Below are 13,815 nucleotides of genomic sequence, written 5' to 3' on the forward strand. Positions count from 1 at the left end.
CCCATATCCCTCCTTTGGGTAAAAATCCCCAGACTAATAAAAGGGGTGGCAGTGTGGTTTAATAGAAACTCAGTGTGTCCCCGCTTAGGCAGTGGGGATGGGCACTCAGGGCATAACCTTGGGACAGCACAGCACTGGCCGTCCCGTGGACACTTGTCTGAAGGTGGCTGGGGGAGATGGCGTCTTCCTGGCAGTCCCTCCTGGCATCTGCCCATGGGCCTCCCTGCTTTGTTCAGGCATCCCCCTCCATGCAGGGTCTGGGGGGGGCCCTGGAGTTTGTTGCCACGTCTCCCCATGGCCTCGCAACGCCCGCGGCGGCTCGCTGTCTGCACACAGTCATGGGACACGCAGGCCCTGTGGCTGGTGCACGGCGCAGCCTGGGGTCCCGGCACGGGCGGCTGTGTTCTGAAGGTGTTGGGGTCCGGGCGGAGCGAGCTCCCTCTCAGCCATTCCCAGGTGGACAGCTGAGGAGGGGGGCAGCACGTATGTCCCCCCGGGGCACGAGAGGGTCCCTGAGGCCTTGGAGCCCCGGGGAGCAGTCAGACCTGGGCTCAGAGGTTGGCATCCCAACACCACAAACAAGGGGAGATGCCAGGCCCCCCACCCCGTGTGCAGTTTCAGGAGGGAGGACCCCACCCCGACAGCCAGACCCGCCTGTCTCAACGGGGTTTCAAAGTCCAGGCCCTGCAAGCCCGAAGTAGCAAAGGCCAGTTTCACCTCCGAGGGGCCCCATGGACACAGGGCCGGTGTCCCTGTCTTCAGGGGGCTCCGCGTGGCCACATCCAGGCCTGGCCCAAGGGTACGGAGAGTTCCCACCGGGGCGAGGGAGGGCCTGGGGGGCTCTCAGGGCTGAAGCCTGTGTGGAATTCTCTTTCTAATAAAACCTCACGGTGGACCCTAACATGTGCAGCAAGAGGGGCCCTGTTGCAGGGGGCGGGCTCGGCTGGAAGCCCTCCCACCTGACCTGGGGCTCCCCCGCTCCTGCCCTGCACGGCCAGCCGGGGCCTCAGGTGTGGAGGGGAGCGTCTGGCCAGCCTCCATCAGCGCTGCAGGAGGCCCCGCCAGCAGGTGAGGGCCGTATGCCTCAGGCGCAGGGCGAGCACCAGGAGCCGGGCCCGGAGGTCCTCAAGGGCCAGCGCCACGGGCTTGGCTCGGCCGTAGACCAGGCCCAGCACCAGCAGCAGCAGGACGCACACGGACAGCTGCAGGAGCAGGGAGCTGCCTCGGGGCCTGGGCCAGCTGGGCGCTGGGGGCGGAGCGGGACCGGATGAACCCCTGCCCGCAGGCCCAGCCCCACCATGAGGACCCTGTGGGGCTCCCTCCTCCCTGCGGGGCTGGTGGGGAGGCCGCAGACAGAGGGAGGCTCACCCCGAGGGTGGGCTCCTTCGGAGTGGGTCCTTGGGGTGCCCCCCATGGTCCCCATGGGGCGTGGGGCACCCCCCTCCCTGCCTGGGGCCTCTGCCAGTGTTGGGTGGCTTCCTTGTGAAAGGGCCTCCCATCGGCTGTGCCCGGCACCCTCCCCTGGGGAAGGAGTAAGGGGGAGTGACCGCAGAGGGGAGCTGCTGGCCATGCTGTGTGTCAGGCACCCAGGCTGAGGGAGTGGCCTTGCCGGGGCGCGGGGGGGGCCCTGCTGGAGCCACCGGGGGTGGGGGTGTGCGGCAGGGGTGGCCTGGGCACGGCACGTGGGGGTGGGGGCGAGGGGTCGGACTCACCCCTGGTGGTGGTGGTGGTGGTGGGCTCCCTGCGGGCGATGTCTGGGAAGGAGAACCGAGGGTGGGCTTGGGCAGGGAGGGCCCCCTGCCTGGGGGCTCACGCTGCCTCAGCCTGCCCCGTGCCCTCAGGACCTCGCATCTCACGCCCACCCCGCAAAGCACCCTGAGACGGGCGAGTCAGATGCAGCTACCCCGTTTCACAAGTAGGAGATCCACGCCCCCCTGGCCAGCCAGTGGCCCCAGCACCACCTAGGGGTCCCCCCTGCCTCACGGCTTCAGGCTCAGGCTGCCAGAACTTGGGGAGCCCAAGAAGCTGGGTGCTGCTCTCAGAGCCTGTGGGAGTGTGGATGTGGTGACCCCGTGGTGGCTTGGGGGAGGGGCCTGCCGGGGGTCCCTGGGCAGGGCCCTAGGGGCTGGCACTGGGAGAGGGCCGGGCAGGACCCTCGCTCCTGCCCATCCCCACAGTGCCCTGGGGGGCCCCAGGCCACCCCCTGGACTGCCTGGGCCTTGATTCCCGGCCCGCTGAGTGTCTGTCCCCAGGGCGGCTGGGAAGCTCCTGGGGGAGTGCAGAGCTGTGCTGTGGGCGAGCGCTGGACCCGGAAGGGACGGGTGCGAAGAGCAGATGTGAGGAGCCTAGCGAGCGGTATGGGCCTCGGGAGAGGGGTTGAGGCCTGGACTGGACGTTTAGGGCGGGCCATCCAGGGAGGAGCTAACACGTGCTGGGTGGGAGTTTTACCCATCACTCAGCAGGTCTCAGGAAGTACCTTGCCCGGGGGCTGTGGTGGGCAGGATCTAAGATGCCCCCGTGATTCCTACCCCTCTAGTGTCATCCCCTCCCCTTAGTGTGGGGCTGTGACTTCTACCCAACAGAAGAAGGTAACGCGGGAGGGATTCTGCAACTGAGCGGCAAACCCCAATCAGCTGACTCTGAGTCCATCAAAAGGGAGATTATCTTGGGTGGGCCTGGCCTCATCAGGCAAGCTGTTTAAAAAAGAGGGAGGGTCTGCTCCTGGTCTTGGAGGTGCTCCGCTGTGGGTTCTACAGCTGCAAGGAAACAAAGTCTGCAACAGCTCTGTGAGCTTGGAATAGGGCCCCAGGCCTCAGCTGAGAGGCCGCCCCGGCCCACACCTGGATAGCTGCCCTGGGAGACCTGAGCAGAGGACCAGCTAGGCCGTGCCTAGACCCCTGACCCACGGGGTCACCGCGATAATAAACGTGGGCTGCTCGAAGCTTCCAAGTCTGTGGTAATTTGTTACATGGCATAGCTAGCTGATACAGGGGCCAGTCCCATGGGCAGGGAGTGAAGGGGCCAGGGGAGGAGAGGGCAGGTGGCGGGGAGGGGCTCTGGGGCAGGAGGACCCCAGGACCTCGGCTGGGGCTGGGAGAATTCGGGAAGTGGGCAGTGAGGGACGCAGGTGTTGGGAGAGCTGAGGGGCAGCGGGAAGCTTCCAGTGCTGGCGGGAAGGGTGGGTGGGCGCTGGGGACATTGCCCACTGGCCTTCCCTCGAGAGGACAGTTGCAATTTGGGCAGCTCTGATCTGCTTTTTTCCTGCTAGTGGCTGTTTTGTTGACTTACTCTGTCTAGCCTGAGCCATGGGCTGGGTTTTATTGGGGTTCTGTCTGTGCAGACAGGACAGGTGGCTGTGGTCCCTCCAGATGGCCCTCTGTGAGTTCCTGGGACATGTGGCCCCCCGCCCCACCTGGCCCTGCGCCTGCTTGCTGAGCTCCGTTCTTACAGTGGACGGTCACCTCCAGGGGTTCCCGGAACCGCACACGCCTCGAGGTCCTCTGTGGCTCGGCCCCGTGGCTGCTGCACCCCGGCCCGCTCCGCCTCAGGATGGAGGGGGGGCCCCTCCTGTCGCCCTCCTGGGGCAGGGGTGGGAGGCAGAGGGAAGTGAGCAGAAGTGAGCCCCCAGGGGGCAGGAGACACGGTGCCTCCTCTGGGTTTATGCAGAGGGACGCACTGTGGGGGACCCGATGGGGGGCGTGGAGACCCCCGTGGACCTGCCCCACCTGCTGCCCCAGCCTGGCAGCCTGACTGCGGGGCTGCTCCGGGTGGTGGGGGCTGGAACAGAGCCATCGGGGCCATCACAATGGATGGCGGTGTTCATGGCCGCCCAGGACCGTGCCCCCCCAACCCCGACGGTATCTGTAACAATAATGATGATCATATCAGTAACTGTGGCTATCCACCGAGGGCCGTCTTCCTGTCCGAGCTGCCCGCACAAAACCTCGCTGGATCCCGGAGCACGGGGCCCCCAGGGCTCCTCTGCACCCGGGCGCCGGGGAGGAGGCCGGGCCCTGAGCCAGGGCTGTCCGGGGTCAGTGCCTGGCTTGTGTCACACAGTGGGCCTCTGTCACTCACCTGTGGACACGGTGAGGGATCTGAGCATGAGACCTGGGCTGCGGCGGGACAGAGCCTGGACACAGGTGCCCGCCCAGGGGCTGCCCTCCCACCGTGCTGTTTGGAATGTGGAGTTGCGGGACTGCTCTGAGCCTCAGTGTTCCCACCTATAAACTGGGGACAACAGGCTGTTCTGAGCTGAGTACACCCATTTTGAATGGCTCCTGGCTGGGAGGCCCTGGTCGCACAGAGCTTACTGCTGGCCGTCTGGGGGACATGGGCCCCGCCTAGTCCTGGGGTTGGGCCCAGCTCAGGGCTGTCCCCTCCACTTGGTGGGACGCCTGGGCCTGTGGCCTGCCACCAGCCTGGAAGTGAGTACAGAGGCTAGGTGTGGACTCAGGTCTGAAGTCGGTCCCCACTGCCCTGGCCTGGCCCTCCTCTGTCCACCCTCCCCCACTCACAAGCCCTCCTCCCTGGGCTGCAAAGTGACCATGCTGGGGAAGCATCTGGAGCACCCCCATGGCTCCTGCTTTCTCTGCCTCACCTGCGCTCTCTCCTGGCCCACTCTCCCTGCCCTTGCATGCTGTACCCCTGCCCTCGGCCCTGGCCTTGCACCTTTGGGCATGCCGTGTCCCCTCCAGGGGTCTCCAACCCTCTCTGCCAGACCAAGCCTTTAAAGAGCCACCAACCCCCAACTCCCGACCCCGGTGATTTTCTCTCCCAGGGTTCCTGGGGCCAGGACAGCTCGGGCAAGGACAGGGACCATGCCTCCTGTCCCAGCTCCCCCTTCCCTGCCCCCGGCGGGGGGCCCAGGTGGCTGACCCTGGTGCACTTGGCCTTGGGATCCCGGGGTTGGCTCTTGTCCAGGACCCAGCCTTACCCTCCCCGCCCTGGGCATCAGCGAGCCCGGAGCGGCCTCTTCATTCTTCCTGGTGTGATGGCGCTTCTCTGGCCGGGAGTCGGGGCTCAAGGCTCGCCCTGCAGTCCTCATTTATTGGAACATGGTCCTAAAAGAAGCAGGGACATTATTTATTGTACGAGCAGCACTGGTAGGAGTAGACGGAGGGGACGTCTGTCTGCCCTGCCCATGAGCAGACAGGGCTTTCCTTCCGGTGCTCCCAGCACAGTGCTCCCTGCACCCTCCCCGGTGGCCAGTGTCCCCCATCGTCAGCCCTCACGGTTGCGCCGTATTCCACGGGGCTGCCGTCGGTAACTTACAACCAGCCTCCGGTACTGGGTGCTCAGGAAGCGTGCGTTTTATTATGTCATGTGCATGTTTTGAGGTCATGTTGGGGGGCCTCCGGGGTGTGAGGGAAGGGGTCCAGGGCCGGGCATGGTTGGGGCTCCATGGGACTAGGAAGGCTGCTCCAGAGGGTCTCCAGCTCTGCGAGGGGCTGGAGCTGGTGGGGCCCGCCCAGACTCTCTTGTCTCCGTGTCTCTGTCCCGCCCTGTCCCAGGTTTAGCATGCTTACTTTCGAGGTGTAAGGTGGCGCCTCCCCACGTCCACCCGTGAGCCTGTCCTCCCTGACGCGGCCCCTCTTGGTGGGTTCTCATTCGCCTTTGAAGGGTTCCTGACTTCTGAGACCTCCCCCGGTCCTGCTGTGGGCGCAGACCGCGCCAGGCACCATGCAGGTGAAGCCAGGCATCGAGCATTAGTCCTTCCAGGGCCCTGGGGCGGGGGGGCGGTGATGGGCCCACCCTCTTCAGTGAACATGTGGAGAAATTGAGCCCAGGGCTTCCCCAGCCACTCGGACACCAGGGCAGTCTCTGCCCCTCCCCCTGGATAACGAGAGGCGTTGGGGGTGGCATGGGGGTCACCTGCCCCTCCTTATCCCCAGCCCCAGGCTCCTCCAGGGCTCCCTGGTCTGGGGTCCTTTGCGGACATCCCTGCCCCCTCTGTCCATGGCGAACGTTTGGGTTTTGTGAGGAGTGTCCCTGGCTCTGTCCTCCAAGGATGCCCCCCGCACCCAGTGCTGAGAGCGGGGCTGACGGTGAGGGTCCGCACTGTCCCCTGCATGGTGCCGTCAGGGTCCCCTGAGAGCCAGACGGCCTCGAGGGTTGAGCAGGGCCTCCGTACAGTCTTCCCCGGGGAGATGACGGGGTGGCTGAGCCCTCGGCCCCAGCAGGCGTCAACAGCAGAGCTGTGCAGAGCCTGGTAATGACAGGCGCGCTCCGCAGCCAGGTGGCTTTAATTATTTCTAAAGGGAGCAGTTCTCTCCTCCTCAGCGTCAGGTTTTTACTGCAAATAGAGTCAGGGAAGGAGCCTCGAGCCCAGTGAGGGGGACACGGCAGGGAGGGCGGCTTGCTGGCCTCTCAGGTGAGGAACCGCTCGGGACTGGGGACAGCATCGGGTGTGCACACGTGTGAGCACAAGTGTGCGCGTGTGTGCGTGCGAGCATGAGTGTGTGCATGTGAGCGTGGATGCATACGTGTGAGCACGAGCGTGTGTGTGCGCATGTGAGCGTGGACGCACACGTGTGAGCACGAGCGTGTGTGTGTGCATGTGAGCGTGGATGCACACGTGTGAGCACAAGCGCGTGTGTGCGTGCGAGCATGAGTGTGTGCATGTGAGCGTGGATGCACACGTGTGAGCATGAGCGCGTGTGTGCGTGCGAGCATGAGTGTGTGCATGTGAGCGTGGATGCACACGTGTGAGCACGAGCGTGTGTGCCAGCATGAGTGTGTGCACGTGAGTGTGGATGCACACGTGTGAGCACGAGCGTGTGTGTGCCAGCATGAGTGTGTGCACGTGAGCGTGGATGCACACGTGTGAGCATGAGCGTGCGCGTGTGTGCACGTGTGTGCCTGTGAGCGTGTGTCCATGTGCATATATGTGCGAGCATGTCTGTGTGTGCCTGCGTGTATGTGTGAGGGCGGCTGCACATACACCTTAGTGTGCGTGTCCATGCGTGTGCACGCACATGCGAGTATGCATGGCTATTTGTACATATGGGCATGAGTGTGCTCATGCACATGGAGCACCTGTGAGTGTGAGTGAGGGGTGTGATCGCACCAGCATGTGGGTGCATGCCATGTGCGTGAGTGTGTCTGAGTGTAAATGTGCCTCTGTGTGTGTGTATGTGTTCGTGTGTGTCTCCGTGGCTCTGGTGCGGGCAGCCCAGTGGGTCCCACCAGCTCCAGCAGGGACCCTGTGTGACCATGCGTGACCGTGGACAGGCCTCTAAGCTCTGTGTGCCTCAGTCTACTCAGCTGAAAATAGGGATCCCGGTGGCAACGTCCTCCGTGGGGTTGGTGAGGGCAAGCACGGCCATGTGTGTCAGGGGCTCAGAGGGAGCCCAGGACAGTCGCTCAGGGGAAGAGTGGCCTTGCTCGGGCAGAGAGCCTGGGGCCCCTGTGCCCATGTGAGGACGGTGCCCTCCCCCCAGGCGGCTCTCAGGAGCCCCAGGCCTTCTCTGGCCATGTGCCTTTGCCTGGGTCCTCGTCTGCTGCCGGGTGGTCTCCATCCACCTCCCCGCCGCCCCACCTCCCCTCTACCTACCGTCCCTGCCCCACCTGCCTTTGCCCCATCTCTGCATCTTGCTCAGGCTCCAGCTTCCCCTTAAATGTCATTTCCTCCGAGAGGAAGTGGGGGCCTTTGCCTACCCCCAGGACTGGCTTGAGTCCTGGGCTCTGTCTCCCTATGGCTCAGCGTCTTTCTCAACAGCATGACTGTCCTGGGCCTCAGTCTCCCCACCCGTCGCACAGGAGGAGGCAAGGATGGCTCTTGGTACCCCCCCTGGCTCCTCCACAGCCCCCCTCCAGCCGCCGGGCAGTGCCCCCCTCCACCCCCGGCCCGCTGGCCGAGGGCAGGACCCCGCATGGGAGCGGGGAGGCCTCAGGGCCTCCAGCAGCAACAGAGTGTAACAGGAGTGCCCTCCACTCGGAGGCTGCTTGTGACAGATGGGTGATAAAGGGCGGAAAATAGCTCAGGCCTGGGGCCTGTGGAATGTCACCACCACCCCCCCAAGGGCAGGGCTTCTCGGTCAACAGCCTCTCACCTCTGTTGAGGGGACACCCTCTTCCCCTGGGGGTAGGGACGCTGGTCGCTGCAGCCCGAGCCTGCCCAGCCTTGTCTCTGGGTGGGGGCCTGCCTGGCTGGGCCTGCCGGTGAGAGGTGGGCCAAGGGAGCCTGAGGCGCAGGGCTGCCCCAGGCCTTCCCCAGAGCTCCTGCTCCAGGCGTGGTGGGTCAGGAGCACCGAGCGGGGAGCCTCAGGCTCTCCTGCCCTCCTTCCTAGGAGCGCAGGCCGACCAAGACCGTGCGTCCACAAGAGCCCTGACCATCTATGGGGTTTGGCCCACGGAGGCTGAGCCTCTGCAGCCCAGCTCGGCAGCCCAGCACCCCCCCACGGCCCCCCCCAGCTCCAGCTCCCGCCCGGCTCACCGCCTCCGACAGCTGGGCCACCTGTCTTGCCATCGCTCTCACCTCCACCCGGGCCAGGCTGGCCACGCCTCTGTGTCCCGCTCATCCCCATGCCCACGCTCGTGCCACCGGCCACCCACTGCCTGCTGGTACGTCTCCATCCTCGCCAGGGGTCCCTCTGAGACCCCCACATGGTGCAGCCCTGCATGGGGAGGGGGCCCTCCTCAGCTGTGACCATGGGGCCGACAGCCAGTTCGCACCCACACCACTCCCCGTCACCCCTCACATCCTGCACTGTGCCTGTTCACCCACAGGACCCCAGGGCTCGGGGGATGGAGGAGCTTGCCGGCAGTCCTGTAGCCCCGGGGAGGCTGAGCGTCTCCTCCTGACCCGGCACGTCTGGAGCCTGATCGAGCAGAGCCACCGCCCGGGCTTGTCCTGCACACCTGTCCTGGTGACAGCTCCTCCAGGGGCTGGCGCAGGTGGGCGAACCACGTTGGGACCTTACCCTGCAGAGGCTGGAGCTGTGAGCCCCACCGTTCGCACACCACACACGGGCACAGCCCCCCCCAGCCCCCCCGACCCGTGCGTGCGCGTGCACACACACACACACACACACACATGCGCCGCCCCGGCCCACCTGGCTCCTGCAGGTGCCGCACCCCTGGGTGAACTCGCCCACCTGTCCGGCCCCCAGTGCGCTGGCGATCGGAGCCTTGAGCAGAGTGGGAACCGGAGCTGCCGCAGCTCACAGGCCAGCTGAGAAGTTTCCATTACAACGGTGGGGCAGTGGCCTCTGGACAGTCTGGCCGTGGAGGAAGCGTCACCACGGGGCTTGGTGGCCTTGGGTGGTGTTTGCCCTCCCACTCCCCTGAGCAGCTTGTCTGAATTAAGTTGGGGGGGCTGCTGAGGCCACAGGACACACGCTACACCTTCTTCCAGCTGAAGAAGGGGACAGGAGGCCATGGACACGCCCACGCCGGCGTCCCCTCAGGAGGCTGGGGGGCGGAGTGAGGGCCAGTGGGCAGGGGTCCCCAGGAAGGGCCGGCTGCCCACAGCCCAGCACTCACAGTCCGGAGCAGGCTGGCAGCTCCCCAGATAACACACATTTCTGACTTAAGCAAGAGGAGAACCCCTGGGGGCCACCTCCTGGCTGACAGCTGGCTCACTGGGCTTGCCCAGGCACCTGCCTGGAGCTGGGGGCACAGGGACCAGGAGCTGTCCTGCCGTCTCCAAAGACAGCCCCCCACATCTCTGCACATAGGGCAACAGCAGGTCAGGGTGATGGCTGCCTGTCTGCTGGGTGCGGGGGGTACTCTAGAATGGGGGATCTTGGCCTTGAGAGCCCCAGGCAGAAGGGAGCGGGTAGACGCTGGCCTAGACCTTGGCCACAGGGAGACCCAGGTGGGCCACTCACCCCGAATTCCGGGCCCCCATGTAGAGCGGAGGTCTATGCCAACCATCTAGCATGCCGTAAAGATGGAGATAATGCACTAACCTTCCTGGAGGGGCCTGCACGCAGTAGGTGCCCGATACATGGTGTGCTCTGAGTTGGACGGGTGACCCACGTGCACCGTGGGCCAGAGCAGAGATTCCTTCTGATCAAGTGAGCTCAGAAAAGGGCCTGTTCCCTGGGGATAACCAAATGCTGTGGCCTGGGCTAAGGGACTGGAGTAAGACTCCATTCCTGGCTCAACCTGGCTGCACCTGCGTAGACCTGCCCTCAGCAGGAACCCCGGGGCCTTGGAGGAGGGCTCGCTGGTGTCCTGGCCTCAGCCCCCATGAAATGACAAGAATCCTTGCCGCTGGCTGCTTTCGAAGGGATGGCGCTTGGCTCATCGCCAGGGGAGAGTTGTGGGGACTTGCACCCCAGCTTTGTGGTGGGAACCGGCCAAGTTCCCGACCTCACCCACGGGCGTCCAGGAGCCCTCGGGTCAGGCCAGGCTGCTGAGGAAGGGCTCAGAGCGCCAAGGACTGGTGGTGTCTCTGCGAGCACCCACCACCCCCAACTTTCAGACAAGACATGAGGTTCAGAGGGGCCTGGGTCTCCTGGGGTCACTGACCACCCTGGTTTGCTTGGGAATGTGCCCATTTTAGCTCTGAAAGCCCACGTCCCAGGTGAATGGGATGGACAGCCCCCAGTCCTTGTCCAGGGCCACACACTGCTCTGCCTGGCCTGTGTCCACCCATCCACCTGTCCGCCTGTCCCTCTGTCTGTCGCCTGCCCCCCTGCCCCCCTGCCCACCTGTCCGCCTGCCCGTTCCAGGTTCTCTGCCCACATCTCTGGCTGCAAATCTCCGCTCTGGCAGCTTCATTCCCAAATGGGAAGTGAGCTTCTCCCTATTGCCCTGAGCTGGGACCTCACCCGGCTCCCTTCTGGGTCCGTGAAGCCAGGCTCTGTGGCATCGTCCAGTGGGAGTGGTCCAGTGTGCTGCTGGCCTGATCTTGGGCCCCCCAGAGAGGCAGTCCTGGGCCTGTCCGGCCTCTTGCAGCTGCTCCGGACTGGAGCTGCCGCCAGTCGGCCTGTGGGGCCAGTCTGTGGCCGGCCGGCGTCCCCGCCCCAGGCCCCTCGGTGGCAGAGCTTGGCCAGCTGGCAAGAGCTGAGCTATAATTATCTCCCCCCTTTGGCAGAAATAGCAGTAACCCTGTGGATAGGCCGCTGGCCCTGGTGCAGGCGAGGAACTACTGGTTTCCCAGGCCCTGAACACAGACAAGATAAGGGGTCAGTGCCCCCCCCCTGCCCTCCCGGCTTCCGGTTCCAGAGCTGTGCAGCCCTTGGAAAGCCCATGGTTTGGAATCAGAGGCAGAGTGGGGGTGGTGAAGGCGGGGGTGGGGTGATGTGGGGGCTGTGGGAGGGGAGGGGAGCATAGGGTCCAGCCCCTGCTTGACCCTGCCCTTGACCCAGCCCACCCTGCTTCTCACCCCTGCACCCTCTACGTCCTGCTCTGGGGTCCCAGGAGGAAAAGGCCAAGCATGGATCCCATGCTGCCGATCTGGGGTGCACTGGCTGAGCCCCATATCGCCCCAGCAGGCAGAGCTGGTGTTCAGGTCAGAGGGGGACAGCAGGGGCAAAGGGACCAGCATTTCCCAGGGTTCCCTCTGGGCTGGGGCTGGGGCTCCTTGCTGTGTGGGGGTGTCAGCTGGCAGGTGCTGAGCTGCCCCACATTTGCAGATGAGCACGTGACCTCAGAGCACGGAGACAACCCGCCCGAAGCCACACAGCCGGGAGGTGGCAGCCTGGCCGGGGCTCAGTGCCCCCCGTCCGCTCCCGATGCGCTGGCGCATGTGGCAGCCCCGATGGGGTGAGGCCCGAGGAAGGACAAGGGGCCCAAGCGTAGGCAGATCCCTGATGGGTTTGGATGGTTTCAGCCAGTCCTGGGGCGGCCCGAGGGGGTGTAGAGAGATCCCCCAACTCTGTCTCTGTTGAGCACTCAGGCAAAGCTGCAGGGCCCCCGGGCGTCCAGGGAGGACCAGGCTGGGAGGGGCAGTGGGAGCAGAGGGGTCCCCTGCAGCCACGCAAGCCACGGTGCCTGGAACGCAGCGTTGGTGCATGGTGTGTGCAGAGTTCGCGAGGTGCCGTGCGGGGGGTGTGTATCTCCGTGCTGGGGCAGCAGACTCTCCGTGTAAAGGGTCGGACGGCAGCTGTGAGGCTCTCCGGGCTTGACTCTGCCTCACCGGGCGGAAGCAGCCGTGGACCGGGTGGAGGATGGACGGGCAGGCGTGTTCCCGTAAAGCCCTTCCCACCCTCGTGTGTAAAGGGACACAGTGTGGTGTCCCCTGTTCTAGGGATAGCACTGGGGAGGGCTGGGGCACTGGGGGTCCTGCCTGCAGCTTGGTTTCCCGAGGCCCTGGAGCCAGACACCCCTCCCGCCCCGACCTCCGTGCCTGGCTGGTGACGGCCTGTGCCCAGGGGCCCCCACCACAGGAGACTCGGTCGCACCCCCCAGGCCAGGACGCCGGGACAGCTGCTTTCGTGCCCCTTGCTGGCCGGGCAGGGGAGCCCACATCGCCTGCTCTCGCAGGAGCTCGCTCCGGGTGATTTATTGGCACGCCCCAAGGCCCAGCGGCACGAGATCTGCCCCCAGCTCCGCTCCCAGCCTGGTACTATTTACCGGCCTCATCTGATCAGACGCGCTGTGCCTTCCACATGCGCCTCCATCGTTTGAGTTTCATACCTGCCTGGTGTCTGCAGGGCGAGATAAGGCAGGCCAAGGGGAGCCCTCAGAGGGTCCTTGGTCCCTGTGCCCCTGGGGAGGCGCCGTGGAGGGCCAGGAGCACGGGTTTGGTCCCAGGTCTATTGCTGTCCAGCGAGGGGACCCCAGGCAACATGCCTCGACTCTCCCGTCAGCTGGAAGCAACGCCCTGCACCCCACCAGTTCTTCGGACTGTGGGTCTTACGGCACCCTTGGTCTGTGCCAGGGCCTGGGCACACAGCTGTGCCCTAGCTTGGCTGTGGGGTCTCGGGAAGGCAGGAGACGTCTCAGTACTTATGTGGTCCCAAGAGCTGTGAAGCCCAGAAGAGAAAAGTGTTTTCCAGAGAAGCAGACAGACACACACATGTGTGTGTATGTAAAAGTCGCTCTAAGGGACCAGTCACCTGGTGCAGGCCGTGAGGTCCCCAACCGGCCGGCGGCGAGCTGCAGACCCAGGAGAGCCAGCCGTGGGCTCCACTCTGAGCCCCCAGGCCGAGCAGGCCCATGTCCCAGCTGGACCAGCGGATTCTCTCTCCGCCTTGATGTTCTGTTCGCACCCCCGACTGATCGGACGAGGCCCACCCACGCCGGGCCGGCATCTGCTTTACTCGGTTCACGGAGTCAGATGCCCATCTCATCGGGAAACACCGGAGTCATGTTCCACCAAATGCCTGGGCGCCCGCGGCCCAGCCACGCAGATGGGTAAAGCGAGCTGTTGCAGGGCTGATTTCCATCCAGTGGTCAGGGAGGGCTGCAGGGGCTCCGTGGTGGGGCCACCCCAGCGACTCAGCATGGCCTGGGAGTGTCACGGTGGCCTCTGTGTTGTCAAGCGCATGGACACAGTCCCCCACCTGTGGCCCAGCACTGGCCCTGACCACCAGGCCACCCCGGGACCGAGGTCCTGTTGGGTGAAGGAGCCCTGTGGTGGTGGTGGTGGGGGAGGCCCGGATGTGGCCCCTCCCTCACCATGGCCTGGACCCAGGGCCAGGTTCCGCGTGGGCAGGCTGCTCGGCCAGGCTCGAGGGACCCGCTCACCCCTGTGCGGCCCCCATGCATCCTTGGTCACAGGGCTGTGTCCCCTGTGGGGAGTAAGTAAATTTCTGTTGTTTCTTATTGCTCGAATTACCTTGTTTGTGGCACTTTGTTATGGCAGGTGCATGGCCTCCGTGGTGACACCGAGAGCCGTGGGGCTGGAGGAGCGACCCT

General features: G+C 65.1%; 1 protein-coding gene across 1 annotated transcript; it reads right to left on the reverse strand.

Annotated features, from left to right (window-relative positions):
- Positions 1-396: 396 nt before the first annotated feature.
- On the reverse strand, positions 397-10,957 carry C9H14orf180 (chromosome 9 C14orf180 homolog). The gene is made up of 5 exons (XM_081829727.1): positions 10,782-10,957; positions 4,937-5,063; positions 3,320-3,578; positions 1,713-1,754; positions 397-1,363 (listed from the first exon to the last, which is right to left on the reverse strand). The coding sequence occupies exons 2-5, from the start codon at positions 5,045-5,047 to the stop codon at positions 1,041-1,043; spliced, it is 735 nt and encodes a 244-aa protein (XP_081685853.1). The 5' UTR covers positions 5,048-5,063; positions 10,782-10,957; the 3' UTR covers positions 397-1,040.
- Between the last annotated feature and the right edge of the window lie 2,858 nt (positions 10,958-13,815).

The sequence above is a fragment of the Leptonychotes weddellii genome, chromosome 9 (genome assembly GCF_054177405.1).
Source record: "Leptonychotes weddellii isolate Sample4059 chromosome 9, ASM5417740v2, whole genome shotgun sequence".
NCBI lineage: Eukaryota > Metazoa > Chordata > Mammalia > Carnivora > Phocidae > Leptonychotes > Leptonychotes weddellii.

Excerpts from the sequence above, each read along its gene's own strand:
- C9H14orf180 (XM_081829727.1), bottom strand. The coding sequence starts at position 5,047 with ATGAGGACTGCAGGGCGAGCCTTGAGCCCCGACTCCCGGCCAGAGAAG. Across the intron at positions 1,755-3,319 it reads TGCACAGACAGAACCCCAAT|ACATCGCCCGCAGGGAGCCC; the intron begins AAAACCCAGCCC and ends TCTCCTTCCCAG. Across the intron at positions 1,364-1,712 it reads CACCACCACCACCACCAGGG|CCTCCCTCTGTCTGCGGCCT; the intron begins GTGAGTCCGACC and ends CCTCGGGGTGAG.